Below are 19,096 nucleotides of genomic sequence, written 5' to 3'. Positions count from 1 at the left end.
GGAGGTCTGTGCATTTCTGAGGTTCAAATATACACACACGAATCAATAAAACTGGTTCTGTATGAATACGTGTGTTTGCAGGGTGCTGAGAGACAGAACAGCCCAGGAATCAATAGCATCTTCCCAGCACCCTGTAATTTGATGAACAGAGTGATGATGAAGGCAAAGAGACACTGAGCACAAAAAAAAAAAAATCTTTCAGGAGTGTGAGCTCCTATGCAGCTACAAATATGGTGAGGCAGCATTTTTTAAGTGCTAAAATAGAAATTCTTTTTAATTCAACGTAGAAAATATTAGAAGTGTATTTTTTTCTCACTTGTTATAGCAAATATTATTCATATTGTTTAAAATAATATCCCCTCTTGCAGATTTAAAATGTTTTTGCTTTTAACTGTTACATTTAAACAGTCTGGATCGTCAAACAAAAACTGTGTTTAAATCAAGACTTTATTATTGAGGAAAAAAAAGCTCTTCCTGGCACTGTGAGCAAAAACAACAACCATCAAGTGTTTTCATATTTTAAGCAAGAATTTAACGTTGCTTTTGGCTAGGCCACTCCAAAACCTTCATATATTTTATTTTTTAAACTACTCAAAGTGGACTAGCTGGTTCCAATTACCCTGCAGCCAAGGTCAGTTGAATTGTTGGTTCTTCAAATTACAGTGAATGATTTCTTTACAGCTCTGCAACTACTTTTTAAAAATTGTATCCCATAAGAAGACCAGAACCAAAACGAAGAGAGCTTTACCCTTTCCAAACCTGTAAACTAGATCCAGCAGGCCGGCTCAGATTTATAATGAAAAAGAACAGAAACACACCGAAGGGAAGGCAACATCGTGAATGGGAATGCGTTTCTACTGGTAGAAATAATCGAATATGGTTAAAACACACTCTGCCTCTTCACGGCTTATTTTGACTAATAATGCATGAAACATCGTCAACAACAACAGAAGATTGTCTGGATGTTTACATTTTATATAACATACATGTGGAGGGATGAGTGGAGACTGAGCGCCGCAGGCTGTGGAGTAAACTAGCAGCTGCACAAGCATGGCTTATTTTTTAACCCTATAAGTGTGTAAAAGAACTGAGCATGTAGTAAATGTTTGTGTTTAGTCTTCATTGTACTCCAGAAAAAAAATGTTTGAGGCCACTTACTTCTTTCATCTGAAGGGAACCTTAACAATCGACTCCTGGCGTCTTACATGAATAATAAAATGACGTCTAATATTTTTTTTGCATTTGAAAGTCGAAGGTATCAAAAACATTCAGGACCATCTGAGGGAGACATGAATTTAACTTACCATTCTTTAATCAGCTATTAAGTTTGTGGTAGCTCGTTTAAGGAAGAATACAATGAATGTAACTATAAATGTTAGCACATATACCCTCAGTGTCAGGCTATGAACAATGTAATACTTACTTTTTCTGTGGATTTCAGCACTCTGGGCATAAAAGTCCTGATTTGGATTTTAAAATGACACAGAGCAAGCAAAAAATAAAAAAAACATTTATCTGACCTGGATATCTACTGCACACGCAGTATTTTCACTCTCTGGGCTTCACATGTTGTCGTTTCACAGCCAAAAAAAAACTCAGTGTGTTTTATTTAGATTTTATGTGATAGATCAACACAGAGCAGAGGATAACTGACGTCAAACTGGAGGTCCAACCTCAGATTGCTAAAGAAGAAAAGAAAGAGGCCAGTAAATGAGAGTTTTGTCTTGATGAACTGACTTCCAGCAGGATGATGGCTTTGAACCCCAAGATGCTTAAGTTACATCCCTAAAAATGATGGTTAATCAATAATATCTCTGAAAAACCCCAGTTTCCAAATGTTTTTATGAATAGAAAAGTGAAAAGTGTGGGGTGTATTTGTATTCAAGCTGCTTTGGTCTAAATAAACAAAAGTCAATCAGTTCACTTTAGATGCTTCTTGTTTAGTGCATAAATACTGTTTGTTTAATTTAATCTCTGATTAATACATATCTTCTTGTGGGGATAATTTTCTTTGTCAGGAACTTGGGAGCTAATCAGAGTTGATGGGAAGAAAATTAAAGATAAAAAGAAGAAAATCCTGTAAGGAAACCTATGAGACGACCAGGGTGGAGGCGTATCTGATCCTCAGCTGAGGTGGGAGAATCTGTCCAAACAACTCAAACACAAATCTGGCCAAGAAAAACAATTGATTAAAGAAACCCAAAGGATTTTCAAAGTAAAACATGGAGGTAGATGGTAGTCTGGTCTGACAATCAACATGTCATCTCTGTGATGAAATATTATGGTGGTATTATACTTTTCAGCAGAGAAATGGACTCTGATTAGAGTTGTCAGGAAGAGTGCAAAAGACTTGAAACTAGGGAGAGACTATGTCCTCCAGCAGGAGCTGCAGAGCTGGTTTAGCATATGAAAGGATTAGAATGGTGTAGTCACAGGCCAAACTGGAATATAACTGGGAAGAATCAAAAGAGCTGATGTTTGCAGATACCCGCCACCCAAAAGGACTTAGTTTAAGTATTTTCCAATGATGAATGGGTTGTGTTTCAGCTTCCACACAAGGAAAGCTGGTCGGAGTCATACTCCTAACTAACCCCAAACCTCATAGTGAAAGGCGGTTGCACAATGAATCATGCTGGGGGGGGGTAAAAAAAAATAAATAAGAAAAAAAATGCAAATGCAGATTTCCAAATGCTGTGTATGTGAGGAAAAAATAATTAAAACCATGAATAATTTCCCCTTCCCTTCAAATTTATGGATTACTGTGCGTACTATCACATAAAATCCCCATAAACCACACTGAAGCCTCAAATCGAAACATGACAAACAGTGAAAAAGTTAAAGGGCCAAAGCGATGCAGTAAGTGGTAAGAATGACGATGAAGACTCACATTGAGCCACGATGCCAGCCAGCGCCGACTTGAACTTGTCCTTGGCCTCTTCCATCTCCTTCTCGTGTTGACTCTTCTCGCCGATCAGCCGGCGGATGTGGCTGTTGGAGGACTGGATCATGGAGTAGAAGTTGTTGGCGTTCCTGCGGTTGACTTCGCCCCGCTCCAGCCAGGTCAGGAGTACGCGGACGGCCTCTGGAAACTTACCGTCGTCTGGGAGGAAAAAAAAAGGGGGATGAAATGGAAGTAAGAAGTTCATTTTGGACATAATCTACAAGGCTTTACCGGACTCCTGCCTTTGTGGAAAAATGATGGTTATTAGGCATAAAACGCTGCTTTTCAAGCTCTTTGGACAAAATTATGAGTTGAGTGAAAGAATACAAAAAAGATGGCAAAAAACCTAAAATTACAGCTCCGTTGTACCACAAAAAGAAAATGATAATTTCAGCTATATATTTTGCTAACAAAACAACATCGTGGAATAAAATTATAACTTGCAGGCAAAATAGGCTATAAAACCCATTTCTACTAGAGGTGGTCTATCATCATAGAGTGTAACTGAGTTTGGAGTACAGTAATACAAACTGGCAGTAAAAACAGCAAGATCTCTTTCCCCCTCTGGGTAAAAAAGAAAAATCTACAGCAATTGACTGTGTTGCTCCCAACAGCAGCCTGGAGAGATCACAAACACATTCTTGGCTGAAACAGCACAGCGTCTGAGTTTACTCCTTGTTTCTGCTAAGGACAGGCGGCGGAGAGCTGGAAAAGACACATGCAGATAGCAGAGAAGCGGAAAGTCACAGCCGAGTTATCAGGCCACTGTGACTGAGACCTGGAAGTGCCACTGCTCATTAGAGAAACAAGTTTATTCAGGCGGAAAGTAGACAGAAAGCTGTAAAGAGGCAGAAAGGAAAGTTAAGGAGAGAAGACTGAAAAATGACGAGCGGCGGACGAGATAACCCAGGAGCATGTTGTTGGGATCCACTCGTACGGCGTTTAACAGAATCTGTTATGACAAATTCACAGACTGTTAGAGCCGGGAATGCTTTGTTGGACTCAAGGTTTCCTCCCATGAGATATCCATTTTGCAAAGAATGTTGTACAGTCATCCATTATTTTCCGTCCGAGTTTCTCACCTCGTTTCGAAGGGAGAACCCAAACGCCCTGCAGAGGAAACTTATGTTAACGGCTTATATCCGTAATCTTGTTCTTTTGGTCAATACCCAAAGCTTGTGACCATAGATGAAGGTTCGTACATGGATGGCCATGAAGAATGAATGCAAGGAAAAAATAAAGGAAGGTCACAAAGAAGAAATGGCGGAAAGAAAAAATAAAATGAAGTTGAAAGGAAGAGCACAAGAAAGGAGACAAATAAGGAGCATACGGATGCAAAGAATAATGAAAGGAAAGAAAGAATGAAGTACATGAAGAAAGAAAGAACAAAAGGAGAGAAGGGAGAATACGAGGGAAAAGGAAGGACACAAACAAGGGAAGAAGAAAGAAATGGCAGAGTAGGAAAGGAGGAAAGAAGGAATAATACAAAGAAGATAGACAGGAAGAACAGGACACAACATAAAGACAAAGGAATAGGAAAAATTGTCTCACATAAGACACATTTCCCAATTCTCCTTTTTCTTTTTCCATACTCGTCCAGACTTCTTAAATATCTAAACCAGATTCTATTCTTTTCCAGATTGTGTAGAAACCCTGTTGTCTCGTCAGGTTAAACCATTAAGCATTTCCCCCCCCTGTGATTCTCAGTTTCCAGTGTTTGTTCTCTAATATTTCACTGAGGTCCCAGCAGTTGCCAGCATCCATGTCCAGGTACCTTTGATTTTGTCTCCCAGCTGGCTGCACTCGTGCTCTGAATAGTGGACGATGGGAGGAGGGGACGGCGGCCTCAGGCGGTCCTCCTCCAACTTGCGCCTGTGACGCTCCTCTCGGGCCAACATGCGCTGGCGGCATTCCCACTCGTACAGGTCGTCTCTGGCCTGAGCGAAGTCAACATGGAGCCGCCCAGTGTCCTTTTTGTCTGTGCTTGAGCCCAAACGGATTCGATATCCTAGGAAACATATGAGTTTGATTTAAAAACCAGAAAAACAAGAGAAGGAGATGATAGTGGAATGCAGAGGACCATTCTTTACACCTCTTACATTTCCACCACATCTATCAATGTAGAAACAGATTACTAGGGTTGAAGGAAAGAGACCTGGTGGGAGGTAGTGCATTTATCATGTTCTGAACCTGTGAGGGTTGAGCTGTGTGGAGCAATAAGTTAAAATTTCTCCACACTACATTCCAACATTTCTACGGTTTATATTTAAAGCTTAGCTGGAAAGTGCATCTCCATAAAATGCCCGAAAACCCAACATGCAGACTGGAGTTCAGTCACAATTACTAGAAAGTCCATAAAATTAACTTTTTGAGCTCAGAGCAAAATACAAACTTTTTAAAAAAAAGCAAAAAGCAAACCTCTAAATCAGAGACAACATACAAAAGCACTCAGAATAATTGTAAGTATTGTTAATAGATTTGATTGATAGAGAAAAATTTACCATCTGATTAAAATAAATCCCAGGAAGGGTTTTTATTTGCATTCATTGTGGAAATCTTCAAACTTTTGATGCTTTTATACCAAAAGTAAATCATGTTAACACCTTTATGAGGTAAAAACCTAATTAAAGTAAAAATATATAAAGGTTAATTGATAAAAAACAGATCAAATTTGTACACAATAATGAAGAAATATATGACAAAAAGCAGAAAAATGAGCCCAAGAGCAATTGAAATTGAACATTAAGTGCTATTTGAACCCAGTTAAAATACAGTCTAGTCAACTTTAGTTCATAATGTCTATTGGTAAGCAGTTATTTATCCAAGTCAGCTCAGTTGAAAAGTTGCTGATAACCTTTTTTCCTGAGCAAGCAGGTGGCGACAGTGAAGAGAAATTACTCTTTCCAGGCAGAAACATCGAAACCGACCGAGTTTGAGCGGCCATTTGCTGTTAATGCCTAATTGTTCTTTTTGAAAAGATTAATTGAAACTGTATCATCAATGTTCAATACATAAGAGAAACTCAGAGGCCAATTACTTCTCTACAGGCTCAGTATTCCTCATTAACCCCTCTTTTCCTCTTAACTTTCCTCCTATATCTACTTTATCCCCCTTTCTCAATTTTCACTAATGACCGGTTGTGGACTGAAGTGAAACTTTGCTCCATTTTGTGATCTAATTGGCTTAAATGATCCAAGTGTGTTTTATGACACAGCTTACCAACACAAACCAGAAAAAGCAAAGAGCGAAAAAGCCTGGAGTTTCTCCTCCAGTCTGCTCTCTCTGCCTCAGACTCTTAATCTATCCCTGCTTCAATATTTCATATGAGGAGATGCTGGTGTGCTGGAGCTGCCGGAGTGTGTGTCATTGCTGGGTATTGTTGTTTGCACAGGCTCTCCTTGAGTGTGTGTGGGTGGGGGATTATTTATGGGGAAACTACACAGCTCTGTCATCGCTCTAATATATGGACCTCTGCACCCACACCTCACTGTAAGAAGAGAGGCTGTTGAAATCAAGGGATCTCTCATTCAAACTCACTATCTCTCATGTGTTTGTGGACGCACGCAATAATGCTGGGAATGTTTCTGAGAGGGCGGCTCATCCGAGTGGGCTTTTTTTTGAAGCCGGGGCGAGTGGTCATCAGTTTGCACAGAGAGATTGAGGATCTCTGCTCTGTTCAGGCTGAAAATGAAGATGAGATAAAAATACAAGGTGCAGCAGCCAGATAGTTGGAATGGATGCTTTTTTTAAAAACAAAGAATTGTATTTTTTCTCATGAAACTCTGCTTTCTCTCACTTGTTGAAAGTTATTTCAAATGTGATTTCATTTTTATTCCAGAGTGAACCTATATTAATCTGTGCAATATGACATACATGGCTAAGTATTTGTCTCTACAAAGTAACTGTTAATTTCACTCATTACATCTTAGAAAAGTCCGTTTTTATGTTAATTTGAGATGAATCAGACAAACCTTCACAACTCCAAACAAAAGTCACAAGAGTTTAAAATATTTATGATCACTTTTTAGCTGAGAGCTTACCAGACAAAAACAGAGCCTTGTCCACTGTGGACTCCTCTGCAAATCGGATGTGGCAGAAATTCTTCTTGCTTTTGCGAATCGCTGTGATATCGCCACACTGTCCAAAGACCTCCATGATGAGCTGCTCTGTGGCGTTCTCTGGCAAGCCGCCGACAAACACAGTCTTGCAGCCTGGAGGGCGTTCTCTTGTGGCAGGAGGAGGTAGGTCTGTTCAAATTGAATACAAAGTCAGTGAATGTGGAAAATGTAATTTATGCTGGATTTCTTCAGTGCGTGGCTCCTGGAGTGAGACTTGAGCATTTCTATGCAACTTCCTCAAGTCTTTTTTTCAGGAAGTTGAATTTAAAGACAAATCCAACGTGCACAGCCACGGAGGGAGAATCACACAGAAATAAACAAACGTAACGTTAGAATAAATAAACAAACTAATGTAATGCTGCCCATTGACATTCATGTAGAGATAATAAAAATGAAATACACAAACTGAAGCTGTTTCAGCAAAAGTGAAATCTAATTTTGAATGAGTTATGCTCTTCAAGAAGCTGAAAACAATATGCACCATGGCAGCAATCGTTTTCATTACTTATTTTGCCAATAGACAGGGTGCCACATTGAAATTTTTTTTTTACCTCAGTAGGAAATAATTGTGCTTTTATTCTCAATGAATAGAAGAAAATCCACAGAGCCACAACGTGCTTTATTCATTCACTTTAAAAGTGAATGAATAAATAAATCAAATTTATTGATTAGATGGAGTAGCCTTGAACATGAATTAGTTCAAAATATTTGATATGTCTGTAAAATGTTGTTGTTTCAACATAAAGGTTTTCCCTAACGTTCAATGTTTTCTTCTCTTTTTCTATTTTTGCACGACCCCAGTGACTATAAAATGACAGTAGGTGTTTGTGAGCATAAAGTTTTTGTCTGCTGCTGTCTATTTATCAGTCATTAAAATCTCTCTGAATGTTTAATCAACTCACAATATATGGGTCTGCACAGAAACATGAGATGTTGTGTTGGTCATTTGTTCTTACTTTTGTTCACTCGGTTTTACACATTTCTTGACTTTGAGACTTGAAAAGGAATACAACTTTTCTGAGCTGCAAATCTGAACACAACTGGACGGATGTATAAATTATTACATTCCCTTTAGGATGCTTTTAAAAATTTACTACTTTCACTGTGTGTAAAAAAAAAGCCTTATTTCCAAAAATTCTGAGTAAATATAACTTAGGTCACTCCTCAACAGTGTTTACAGTTGAAAAATTAAATCAGCATAACATGGAAAAAAAAGACCTTTTAAACAGCCAAATTCTGAAGGATGAAGCTGCAAATTTCAATTAAGTCACATTTAAAACATAACACTTATGACCTAAAAAATTACAAAGATTAAAGCGTGCATAATGATAACTTGGAGCAACATGTTCAGATCAGTTTTTGTTAGATAAATGCTAAAATCAAACCATCCGAAGCATGGAAATGAAATCCTTTTGGCAACAATGTGATTGTGAATCCTCTCATGTGAAAGGATCCATGCACTGCAGAAATCACTTATTCAACACAGATGAGTGTTGACTGATCTAATCTCCAATAGATCAGGCTTCTCATCCATGATGAATGTGATTAGTGGGGTCTATGAGGAGTGAACCGAATAATCAGTGGAACGCTGAGGATGCTGTATTTCTAGATATCTGCTAAAAAGGCCTCGCACACTGCTGTATCCATCCCAGCAAATATCAATACTCTGAGCCGAAATGGGTTGACTTTGGCTCAATATCCCATGTGTCGTGTAGCGGAGATGAGAAGTGAGTGGGGTAATGTTGATTCATTTAGATATGTTAACTGTGGCCAACATGATTTAAAAGCTGAGAATCTGTTAGGTACACTGACTGCAGCTGCTGCATTTTCTCTTTTAAACTGTTAAACTGGGTCACAACAAGTGTTTTAACTCATTCAAACCGTTCCATTCTTGATGTTTTCTTCTTTACAGACGCAGGTCACACTTTTGTTTTTGTGCAATTCACAGCTGCACAAACAGCAAGTCTACACAAATAAAGTGACAGCCTTATCTTCAGTCTAACCCTCATCTACAGCAAAGAGATCTGAGTAACAACAGGGTGAATGAAAACAACCTGGAGGGATTTCTCAACAGGGTGGCTGATCCAATTCTGCAAAACAAAATAAGGATCTTAGGAGTCAGTACGCATTGCAAGGTATCTTTCAGCTGACATTGTCTGGATTGGAGACACATTTATTTAAAAGCCAGACAACAAAACAGGTTTTAAGAATATCAATTCAAAATTGTCATTTTATGGTATGGAAAACTAAAAAATGTACTAGATGGATGTATTAAAGAGATGCTGACAAGTCCTTTTTTTTAAAAGTCTGAAGTCTTTTGTCTTGCAATAAACTACTCTGATGTCTCGTCTGAAGTCTTTTAACTTTTGCAATTCTGATGGAAACACAAACAGGTGGATTGATGGGTAAATATGTAACCATTCTTTGTTTATCTCAGACACAGGAGGTTGACTTCAAGACAGATACAGTCAGGTTCATTGCATTCATTCTAACAAAAGAGGAAATTAAGTTGGTGATTTTGACAAACTTTACATATTTAACATTTTTAAAATAAAACCTCCAGACATATAAAACACGTAAATACTTTTCAAACTATGTTGAAACTCTGTCCAGCTTAAGGTTTAAATCCCCAGCTACAATTTCAGAAAAGACACACTAGCGTACATAACTTGTTATTTAGCTAACGAGACTTATCATTGCTTATCATCAACGCAGCCTCTGTAGTAAGAACTACTTTTTACTTATGTACAGTTCTCAGATTCTACAAAATCTTTACAAAGATTTCATCTTTGTATCTTTCACACTTTCACACACTAACAAAATACCATCCGTCTTCTCTCTTCTTCTTTTCTTAAAATGTGACTGTGGTAGCAAAATCTTCACAGAGGTGTCATTCCTTGACCTCCGGAGCTGGCAGATTAAACGAGTTTTGAGTCGAGACGGGCAGAAAAAAAAAGGAGAAGAAAAATGTGGTTTAGAAAACGCTTGTGATGGTAGGAAACAGCTTTGCTGGCAGATTCAACAAAGAGTTCCAAATTAAGTGACCTTTTCGGTCCACGAGTGGCTGATAAAGCAGCGAGGACGAAGAGAGGGGAAACAGATGCTCTGCAGCAACGTCCAAATGTGCCAAGCTGCAAATTAAATACAAACATTTTTCCTTTTTTTTTTTCTTTGGCAGAGAAAACTTCTTGTTATTTTGTCTGGTAATTAATTGGTAACCATTAAAAAGTCAGAGTGGGATCATTTCGCAATCCCTTCGGCTCCCCGCTGCGTCGACTCCCACTGTTATGGCAAAAGACGATTTTATGCAAATGCACCACAAACAAGATCCGGATGAACTATTCATGATTTCCAGATTACAATAAATACATTATATCATAATAACTATAAAAACATGGGTGAGTGTTCCAAGTGATTGCATTTGCATGGCAAAATAATAAGCAGCTGGAACCTGAGGGAACGAAGGAGAGGAAGAGCAAGCGGAAAGCATTTTTCCCCCTCCCAGCATTCACTGTGGAAATTATATCTGCTAATATCTGCTGCCAAGACGAAACAACAGAGAAAAAGGTGAGACAGGAGGAAAACAAAGATGCATAGCCCTGAGCTGAGATGTTTTAAAGTACACCTAATATTACATTGTGTTCAGTTTATTTGAATAAAATAGGAAAAGATTGAAAAAAAAATCGATTTCGCAGGAAAGGCATAAAAACACCCATATTTTAAAGAAATGTTATTAACATGAAGAAATAGTTGTAGTTTGCAGGAGGCTATAATGTGATGATCAGCTTCTCTGACTACATGACTTCACCACATTGAAGCCACAGACATGTTTTTTGGAGGAATTTTATGGTTTTCAACAAAGATTTTTTATAAATCTCCAAAAAAAAAAGGTGTGTATTTGTATTAATTACCATTTTTTTGTTTTTTTTTTTAGATGTTTGCAGTGAGGTGACAAAGTATCTCTTGGCAATATCGGGAGAAAACAAGCATAACCATAGCAACAAATTCAGGAATATTGAAGAAAGTATTAAAACAACAGCAGTTGATATTTTTGCTACTTGAAACAAATTTTTATAAAATATCCATTTTTAAATTGAATAACTAATCAATATTTGTTTTTGTGATTGAAAATAAAGAAAATCACCACATCTATGTAAAGAGAATGAAAACATATTCTTAATTTTTATACAAAATGTCACAAATGCATGTAACTAGCAACTAAAAGACAAAAAAAAAGGTTTTACAAAAAAAAGGAACATGCTTTGAACTATTAGTGCCTTTCTATGTGGAAACTCTTTACATATGTTGCATGAAAATGCATAGGAAAAACTACTAAAGCTAGAATTTATTACCTTTACATTTTAGGCCCTCAATTGTGGCTCGTAAAAGCTTTGGCCAAAAATGCTTAAGAGCCACAAGCGGTTCTGCAGCTGCAGGTCTCAAACCCCTGGACCAGAACCATGTTAGATAAGAGACATTAAAACTTTGAATTAGTGCTTCTTTCTTCAGCAATTGCTAAGTCCATGAGCTTTTCATTTGTAAATCAACAATTAAACTAGCAAGTTGACAATTACTGTTTATATATATATATATATATATATATATATATATATATATATAGTTTTTTTTTCAAAATTAATAACGTGGCCCAAGGCAATATCTTCAAGCAATTTAGAAATAGTCATCTGACTCACCTATCCATCATTGGTTGCCATATACTATGATGTCCTGATGATGTCAAAATAGACCTCTTGCATCAAAAATATTAAATACACTTATCCTTTCAATTTATAAAATGACAACCAGATTGTTTTTGTCTAGATAATTTATTTCATAGTCATCAAGACTTTTGAATAATAAAAAATCTGATGTTTTTCTCATCTGTGTCTCTGATTGCCTCAGTTTGCAAGAGCACAGAAATTATTTTATATATATATAAGAAACTTTTACAAACATTCCAGTTGCGGTAGTTATCGCTCCGTTCCTGGTGGTGGAGAGGAAGTTGGCAGAGGTAACATGACAAACACCCATTGTGTTATGTAATCTCTAGATAAATCCAGGTGTTTTTAAAGGTTTCTAAAAAAAAAAAAGTAAGCAAACAAAATCACACAGACCATGAAACACACCAGACAAGTCACAGAGAACGATGTTTAAAGTTTAAAGCAGGGGTAGGTTAGAAAAAAAAAAAAACACCTCTAGTTTGTAAAATATCATGACGCACCAATAAAACTTTGTAGTCAGTTTTATTGGCCTGACTACAAACCTACTAAGACATGATCATTCACCTAAACTGAAGAGCCTGGAGGATAAAATCAGAGAAGCAGCCAAGAGGTAACTTTGTGAGAGCTGCACAGAGAAGAAAGCCATTATTGAAAGAAAAGCATTGAAGTGTAGGGGTCCATGCAACACACAGAAGAACATGGTCTTGCAAGTAGGTCTGGGTGATAAAGTTTTATTTTGACATTTTGTGGTATTATCATGAAAATGATAAAAATAATGAGAACTATTTATTATTTCTTTTTGGGTAACTACATGGCTGTGACTCCATGACACTGTGCCTCTTTTGGATTTCACAAAAAGAAATGTGATTTGCATCTATAAATTGCATATTTTTTAATCATACTTCCAAGCCGATTGATATTTATTGATAGTCTGAAGAAACAATTAATGGACAAAATAGTAAAACTTAATCTCAACAGTATGAACAGCTTTTGGAGATATTAAACATCACTAATGGGAATTTAACTTAACAATAAATCAAAATGTTATTTATGATAAATGATAAACAACAGAACTACCTTCATGCAAAAGAAACTAGCACCACATGTTACCTTGAACACACCATCTCTATTGTGAAACATGGTGGTGTCATTATCATGGTGTGGAAATGTTTTTTTTGTTGTCGTTGAGGATTAGGAAGCTAACCTGAGTTGATGAGAAGATAGCTGGAAATAGAAACAAACTAAAGACTAGAGCCTGGGGTGAAAGTTCCCCTTCCTACAGGACGACCCTAAACACACTCCCAAAGTTGTTCCCTTGCCACTGCATGGATGTTGATGAAAGCAAACAAGTCTGCTCATTCGTAGCTCAATGCTGCCCGAGGAGCCAGCTGGTATATGTGGCCACCGCTTCACTGAGGAAAGGTGATCACCATCCATCAGCCTGACTCGATAAACACCCACTCCTGGAGCGAGGCGATGCCCCAGCAGGGAGGCGTCAGCCATTATAGAGCTAACAGAAACGACTCTTAGACACACTCAAGTAAACATGTTAAGTTCATTTATGTCATCTTAGAACAAACAGCAGGCAGTGATATGAATGCATCGGGGTTTTTAGCACCACAAGCTTGAGCCAATTGTGGATGTTCTGACAATTCTCCTCGTTTTGTTGTTTTTAGATTGTCTATTTTTAAAGCCATTTAGCACACAGTTGACTGAACAGCAATAAGATGAGTCATGAATATTGTAACATCTGCAATCTCTTTTTATGTGCATAGAAAAAAAATCTATTATTTCTAATCCCATGAGCTTCACATTTAACTCCTAACAATTTCCACAGAGACAAATAACCAGTGTTTTGTTTTTCCTGTGACAGGTAAACAGAGTGTGTAAAAAATCGATTTTATCATCTGCAGAATATAAAAACCTCCCATGGAGTACCCAGGGAGCTTCGAATGAAAAAGATAAGCAAACAAAATCTAATTGATTCCACAGATCTAAAGTCAAGTAAAAAAAAAAGTTCACAAAGGATTTAGAAAAAGCAACAAAAGTGCTTTATCAGAAAGCAGAAGTGGAAATAGACAGGGTGAACGCCTGGCGAAAAGTTAAAGTGAACAGTACAAAGAAAAACTAACTTCTCGAGGATGTAAATCTCAAACATGTTAAAGGTGATGCACACTGACAGGATGAAAAGAAGAGGAATTAGGAGGAGAGGGAGGAGAACTGAAGGGGGCTGTTGTTTCTCCACTAAAAGGTCAGTGAGCAAGGATGCTGCACGTAGTGCCAGCTTGAGAGCATGCAGCCAGAGGGCAACGACTACTTGTGATGGACACCATATGTGCAACCTGGCCGTCAAGACATAAGTGCTTTTCCTTCTGATGTTTGCTGAAAGCCTTAAAGCAGCTAATCTGCAGCACTGACTGAGAGCCGCTTCCCTGCTTCCAACAGGTGGCCTCCCAGGCTTTAAATTAGTTTAGAATCAGGTTGAATGGGCAGCTAAACAGGCAGATTGGTACTCCACAAACAATATAGAAAAGGGGGATAATCAAAGCAGAAACTTTTTTATTCAAAAGTATCTGTTTAAATAAAAGATTCTTGAGCCAAAAAAAATTAAAATAGCTTCTAAGTTTAAATTTTTTTACATCTTCATGCGCCAAAAACTTCACTTTCTTGATAGATTCTCCTTTAAAATCCCAACTTCACATCTGAAAGAATGTTTGACAGCATGCGGTCTGAAATAATGACATGCCACTAGAATATTGCACCTGTCTGCTGTGTCCCACTGGGAGAAACCAGAGCTTCAGTGAAACAGACACTAAAACTTAAAATCCTCAGAAATTAAACTAATATACCATCCACATTTTACTTCTTCCCATGTGAAAACTGCTGCCTCTTTGTGCAGACAGCCAACTTTAAAACCAGGAAAGATTATAGGACAAAAACAGTCCTAAAAATACTCAATAAGGTAATCAAATCTAATTTTCTCCTCTCTTAGTGTTGCTGCTAAGAGTTGATGTCAGAGTATGAAATATTTTCGGTCCAGCTCGGTCATTTAATCTGCTCTGCAATTTCTGGGTATGTCCCAGTGACCTTTGATCATAGGACTGAAATGAATTAAGAGATGAAATTTTGATGTCTAATACTATAAAAATAGAATGAATCAGAGACCTGCTTATTCATGGGTGCATAAGCCACAGTTCCTGCTGAAAGCAGCTGTCCTTTTAACAGACATAAAAAAAAAAAAAAAACATTTCAAAAATTTTAAACAGTAAAGAAGTGTATAAATACTGTGAGCCAGCTACATGTCTTGTTGTTTTCACCAGTCATGTGTGACTGGTGTTTTTCTTATCATGTGATAAGAAAAAAAAAAAACATGTTTCCTTTGAAGTGGTGTGAAATAGATCTATTTCAAAATGGCTGAAAAACTATGTCATCCTAACCCATAAACTTTCTATTGAAAAAAAGTGTTTGTTTTTTTTTTTTCAAAATTGCCATTTATCCACTGAGCAAATTTATGTTCATAATTTCAGTGTGCACAACTAGATGGTTAATGGAAAAGCTGTGCGAGAGTGAGAGCAAAACTTTCAGCTCATATCAAAAAGGATGAATAGGGAAAAATTGCTGTCTTAGAACAGGCTGGTTTAGAAAACGTTGGTCGATTCAAGATAAAGACGGTAATTCTATAGGGAGTATGTTTAGTGAACACTGCATGAGGCTGATGCAGCGTCCTTAAATGCCAGTATATAAGAAAATCCTGCCAAAACAAAATTCTAAGCTAAACAAATGCATTTGTTGACTTTTTCAGAGAAAATACCTTCATTTCGAGACATCCACTAAAGATGCTCAATTCTGTACTCCTTTAATTTAAAAAAGACAAAAGCTTGACTAATTAGGTTTTCATGTCGGGGATTTCTAACATAAGGTGTTGCACTCTTATTTCTTTATATCTAATTTTTACTGTTGAAATGATTCAAGGACAAATGATCAACTGAGGTATCAACAGAAATACTACTGTGGCCATAAATTAAAGACAAGTCTTTGGGTTACCTGCATCATATCGGTTCTCAAAGTATGCTGATTGGGATGCCTTTCTATGGTAGTGATATTTATCAGAAGTATTTATTTTGTTACACCAATCTTAATTGGTTGGTGATTGTGATGTCTGCATGCTGAAAAAACCTATTCTATCTACTTATGGATGTGAGTATTACAGACCAACACATGAGCTGCTTTTCTCCTGGCCCTTTTCAAGACTAATTTGTTCGAAGAGACACCATGAGGTTCTGCAGACGCTGGCAGCACGTCTCCGAGGGTTGCAGGGCTGCACTATCAATCCACCACCATCGTAATAGAAGGCGGTTCCCTCTGGGTGTCTCACATGCCGGGTGTCTGCCTGTTGAGTTAGTAGATTTTCATGAGGGGAATCAAGTTCAGGCGGTTTTGCCCGGCTGATGAAAATACTGGGCCTTAAGATTAGCCGTTTCTTTTTTAAAAGGAAAAGAAGGCAAGACCAAGGATCTTATGCAGAGATGGGGATCAAAACAAGGAACAAAGAGCAGGTTGGACAAAAAGAAACAGAGGAGTGGAAAGATAAAATGATGGCGGAAAAACAAAAGGTGGGAAAGGAAAGCTGGACTAAAGATTGAACCCCACAGCAAAAAGATATACGCTAAAAAAAGTCAATGACATCAAGATAAGTCTAAAACAAATTGAGAAATCTCATTGACTTTTCCACTCATGTATGCGTGTCACGGCAGCAGCAACATGGGAAAAAAGTTTCACTTGTTTAAGAGATTGATTGTGACAGGACTTAAAGTTCTGGGGATTTTCTAGGCAAGCTGATCCTTTATTTAACCTTAGGGTCTGCAAGTTCTCCTGAAACTGTTCATTTCTCTTCCTACTCTTGAGAGGTGAATAAGAAAAAATATTTGCAGCTGAAGTAAAATTTTAATTAACTTGTTTTGGCTGTTGTATATGCTTCAAAGGGCTTATTGAAGTGAAAATACAAGCTAGAGATATAGAACTAATATTCTGTCTGTGCAAAAATGAAAACACTCCAAGATTTAGATATTTACTTTAAAAAAATACACGTTTGTTGGCAAGACAATAAAATTCAAAAGCAAAAGGTGCCAACAATCACTCATAAATGACAGACTAAGTCACACATCTCTAAACAAATTGTATTCAGGCACTCTGACCTAAAAAATTTCCACAATGTGTCTCTTTATATGATTAGCAAAGAAAAAATTTGATCTTCTTTTATTGTAAAATTCAGAGACGGATCTTTTATGCATAAAACTTCAAAAAGTTAAAGTTTTCAATCCGCTGAAAAAGTTCTGTAATTCAGTCAGGTAGCGGGTGAAATATGCAAAGCAGTGATACCCCTCCCCCACATGTTGCTACATACTGTCATTTAGTTGGTTGGAAGATAGCCACAGACATGCAGTCTGCTTAGATCCAACTAAATAGAGTCAATTTGATAAGATTATATTAATGATCCAATGATCCAAAACCACTGTATGTCAAAGTAATCAGGAGATTACGAAAGTGGAAAATCCTTGAATGACCGGGTAAGAAACCCGACATGATTCCAACTGGGAATTTCACTTATTGAGGATTAAACTTCGGACAGAAAGGCCCACAAACAGCAAAGGCCTGATGGAGCTTTAAAAATGAGGAAACCCAACATCTAGAGATGTCTATGAGCAAAGGCTTTTCAACCATGTATTCTGAATGAACATTGTGTGTTTTCAGTTTTTAAATCATTCAATTGCTTTTGAGGCCCTGAAAATAAAAAATAAAAAAATGTGTTAGTTCCTCACATTTTTATGCAATGTTTTTGTTCCTCCTCTGAATTAAAGCTGGAAATCTGAGCTTCATCCATCTGTGTTGTTTTATGTAAAACTCATTGTGATAATGTGCAGAACCAAGATTAGACCTGCTCTGATCTTGAAGTAAAGTTCCAACAATTTCATGGCAAACGTTGAGTCTAAAAAGCAAAAGGAAATGAACACCAAATTTTTCATATTACAAAAACTGTTAGATAATACAAGCCTCTCATGTTTCTCTCAATTTATTCTGCCTTTGTCAACAGAGGATGACCTCATAAAGATCCCTTTTCTTCTTCCTTTTGGCTGCTGCCCCGCAGTGTCTTAGTGTGTTTAACGCTTCACATGTGGAAACGGCCTAAAGTAGGATTAGTTTGGTATTGTGACTTACTAGGGTTGGGGGGAAAAAGGGTGCAGCTCTTGCAGTGGATGATCTCCTTCACGACTGGAACGTCCTGGGAGACGGGTGAGGGCACCATGCCGAGGCCGGGCATCATGGGGTTTATGGGGGTGATTCCAGCCATCATGCCAAGGTTAGGATCAAAATCTGGAAGCAAGACAGACACAGAAATGTTCTAACTCAACCCAGAACTCTGGTCCAATATCGATTAAACACAAAGAGAATCTATTGCATTGCATTCCAAACTGTGTACTTTTCCCCCCTCTGTGAATCAACATCAGTGACTTAGCAGCAGCCTACATTTAATGGCAAACACAGACCCCTCATGAATAAATCATCTGTTAAACAACATGCATATTTTAAGACGTTTTCACTGAGTCACTCCTTCTCTGTCACCCCAGCTGTTTGAATGATGAACTCACAGATAATGTAGTTGGCTCTGAAACCTACATCACAGACAAGATTTATTTGCAATATTGATTTACACAGTGGGGCGTGACTACATGGACACAAGCACATGCATATAAACAACGGTGGCATCCGAAGCTGCCACACCGGCTTTTTAAGTGTATTTGTGTGCCTGTGAGGAATGTTGTGAAATGCAAATCTCTGCATCCTGACTATGAGCCTCGGCTTCACCTGCAGAGGATTTGGAGCTGACATTTATACGGCAGGTTGCTTAATGCGCATGCACCTACGTGTGAGCATGCAGGAGCACTGCTCACTAAAACAAATCCTTCACCAAAAATTATGTGCACGCTGCAATATCCTAGATATGAGGAAAGGGGGAAAAACTACTTTACAGAATGTGGTATTTGCTGACTGCAAGTGAGAGTCGACGGAATCGGTATCATGATGTGCATAAATAAAAACCAACATGATGGATTCGACGTATCAAAACACGAGTCCTCAAATGATTTATTTTAGCGTGGACGTAAAAACGCCTATGCGGGTTGTTTCATCAAAAGCAGAAACAGCAGAGATGAGACCCTCGCTACTTTAAGGTTAGACTAATTCTAAATAACACTGAAACAGGTTACATACAACAACTAAACTGTGTACAAAATAGAATCAGATAACAAGAATGAAAC

The 19,096-nt window shown here is 37.7% G+C and overlaps 1 protein-coding gene across 3 annotated transcripts in view; it reads right to left on the bottom strand.

Annotated features, from left to right (window-relative positions):
• LOC129360430 (ecto-NOX disulfide-thiol exchanger 2-like) overlaps window positions 1–19,096 on the bottom strand; it is a 179,717-nt gene that overhangs the window by 28,060 nt on the left and 132,561 nt on the right. For all 3 annotated transcript variants that reach the window (XM_055030641.1, XM_055030642.1, XM_055030643.1), the window contains 4 exons: window positions 17,997–18,152; window positions 6,982–7,188; window positions 4,716–4,949; window positions 2,888–3,100 (listed from right to left, as the gene is read on the bottom strand). In XM_055030641.1, coding sequence (XP_054886616.1) covers window positions 2,888–3,100; window positions 4,716–4,949; window positions 6,982–7,188; window positions 17,997–18,152 — 810 coding nt within the window. The remainder of the gene's footprint in view (window positions 1–2,887; window positions 3,101–4,715; window positions 4,950–6,981; window positions 7,189–17,996; window positions 18,153–19,096) is intronic.

Source organism: Poeciliopsis prolifica, unplaced genomic scaffold (assembly GCF_027474105.1).
Source record: "Poeciliopsis prolifica strain line A6 unplaced genomic scaffold, Auburn_PproV2 SCAFFOLD006, whole genome shotgun sequence".
In the NCBI taxonomy this organism is placed as follows: domain Eukaryota; kingdom Metazoa; phylum Chordata; class Actinopteri; order Cyprinodontiformes; family Poeciliidae; genus Poeciliopsis; species Poeciliopsis prolifica.
Note: the sequence above shows the minus strand (reverse complement) of the source record. Positions and strands in the feature narration are given on the sequence as shown.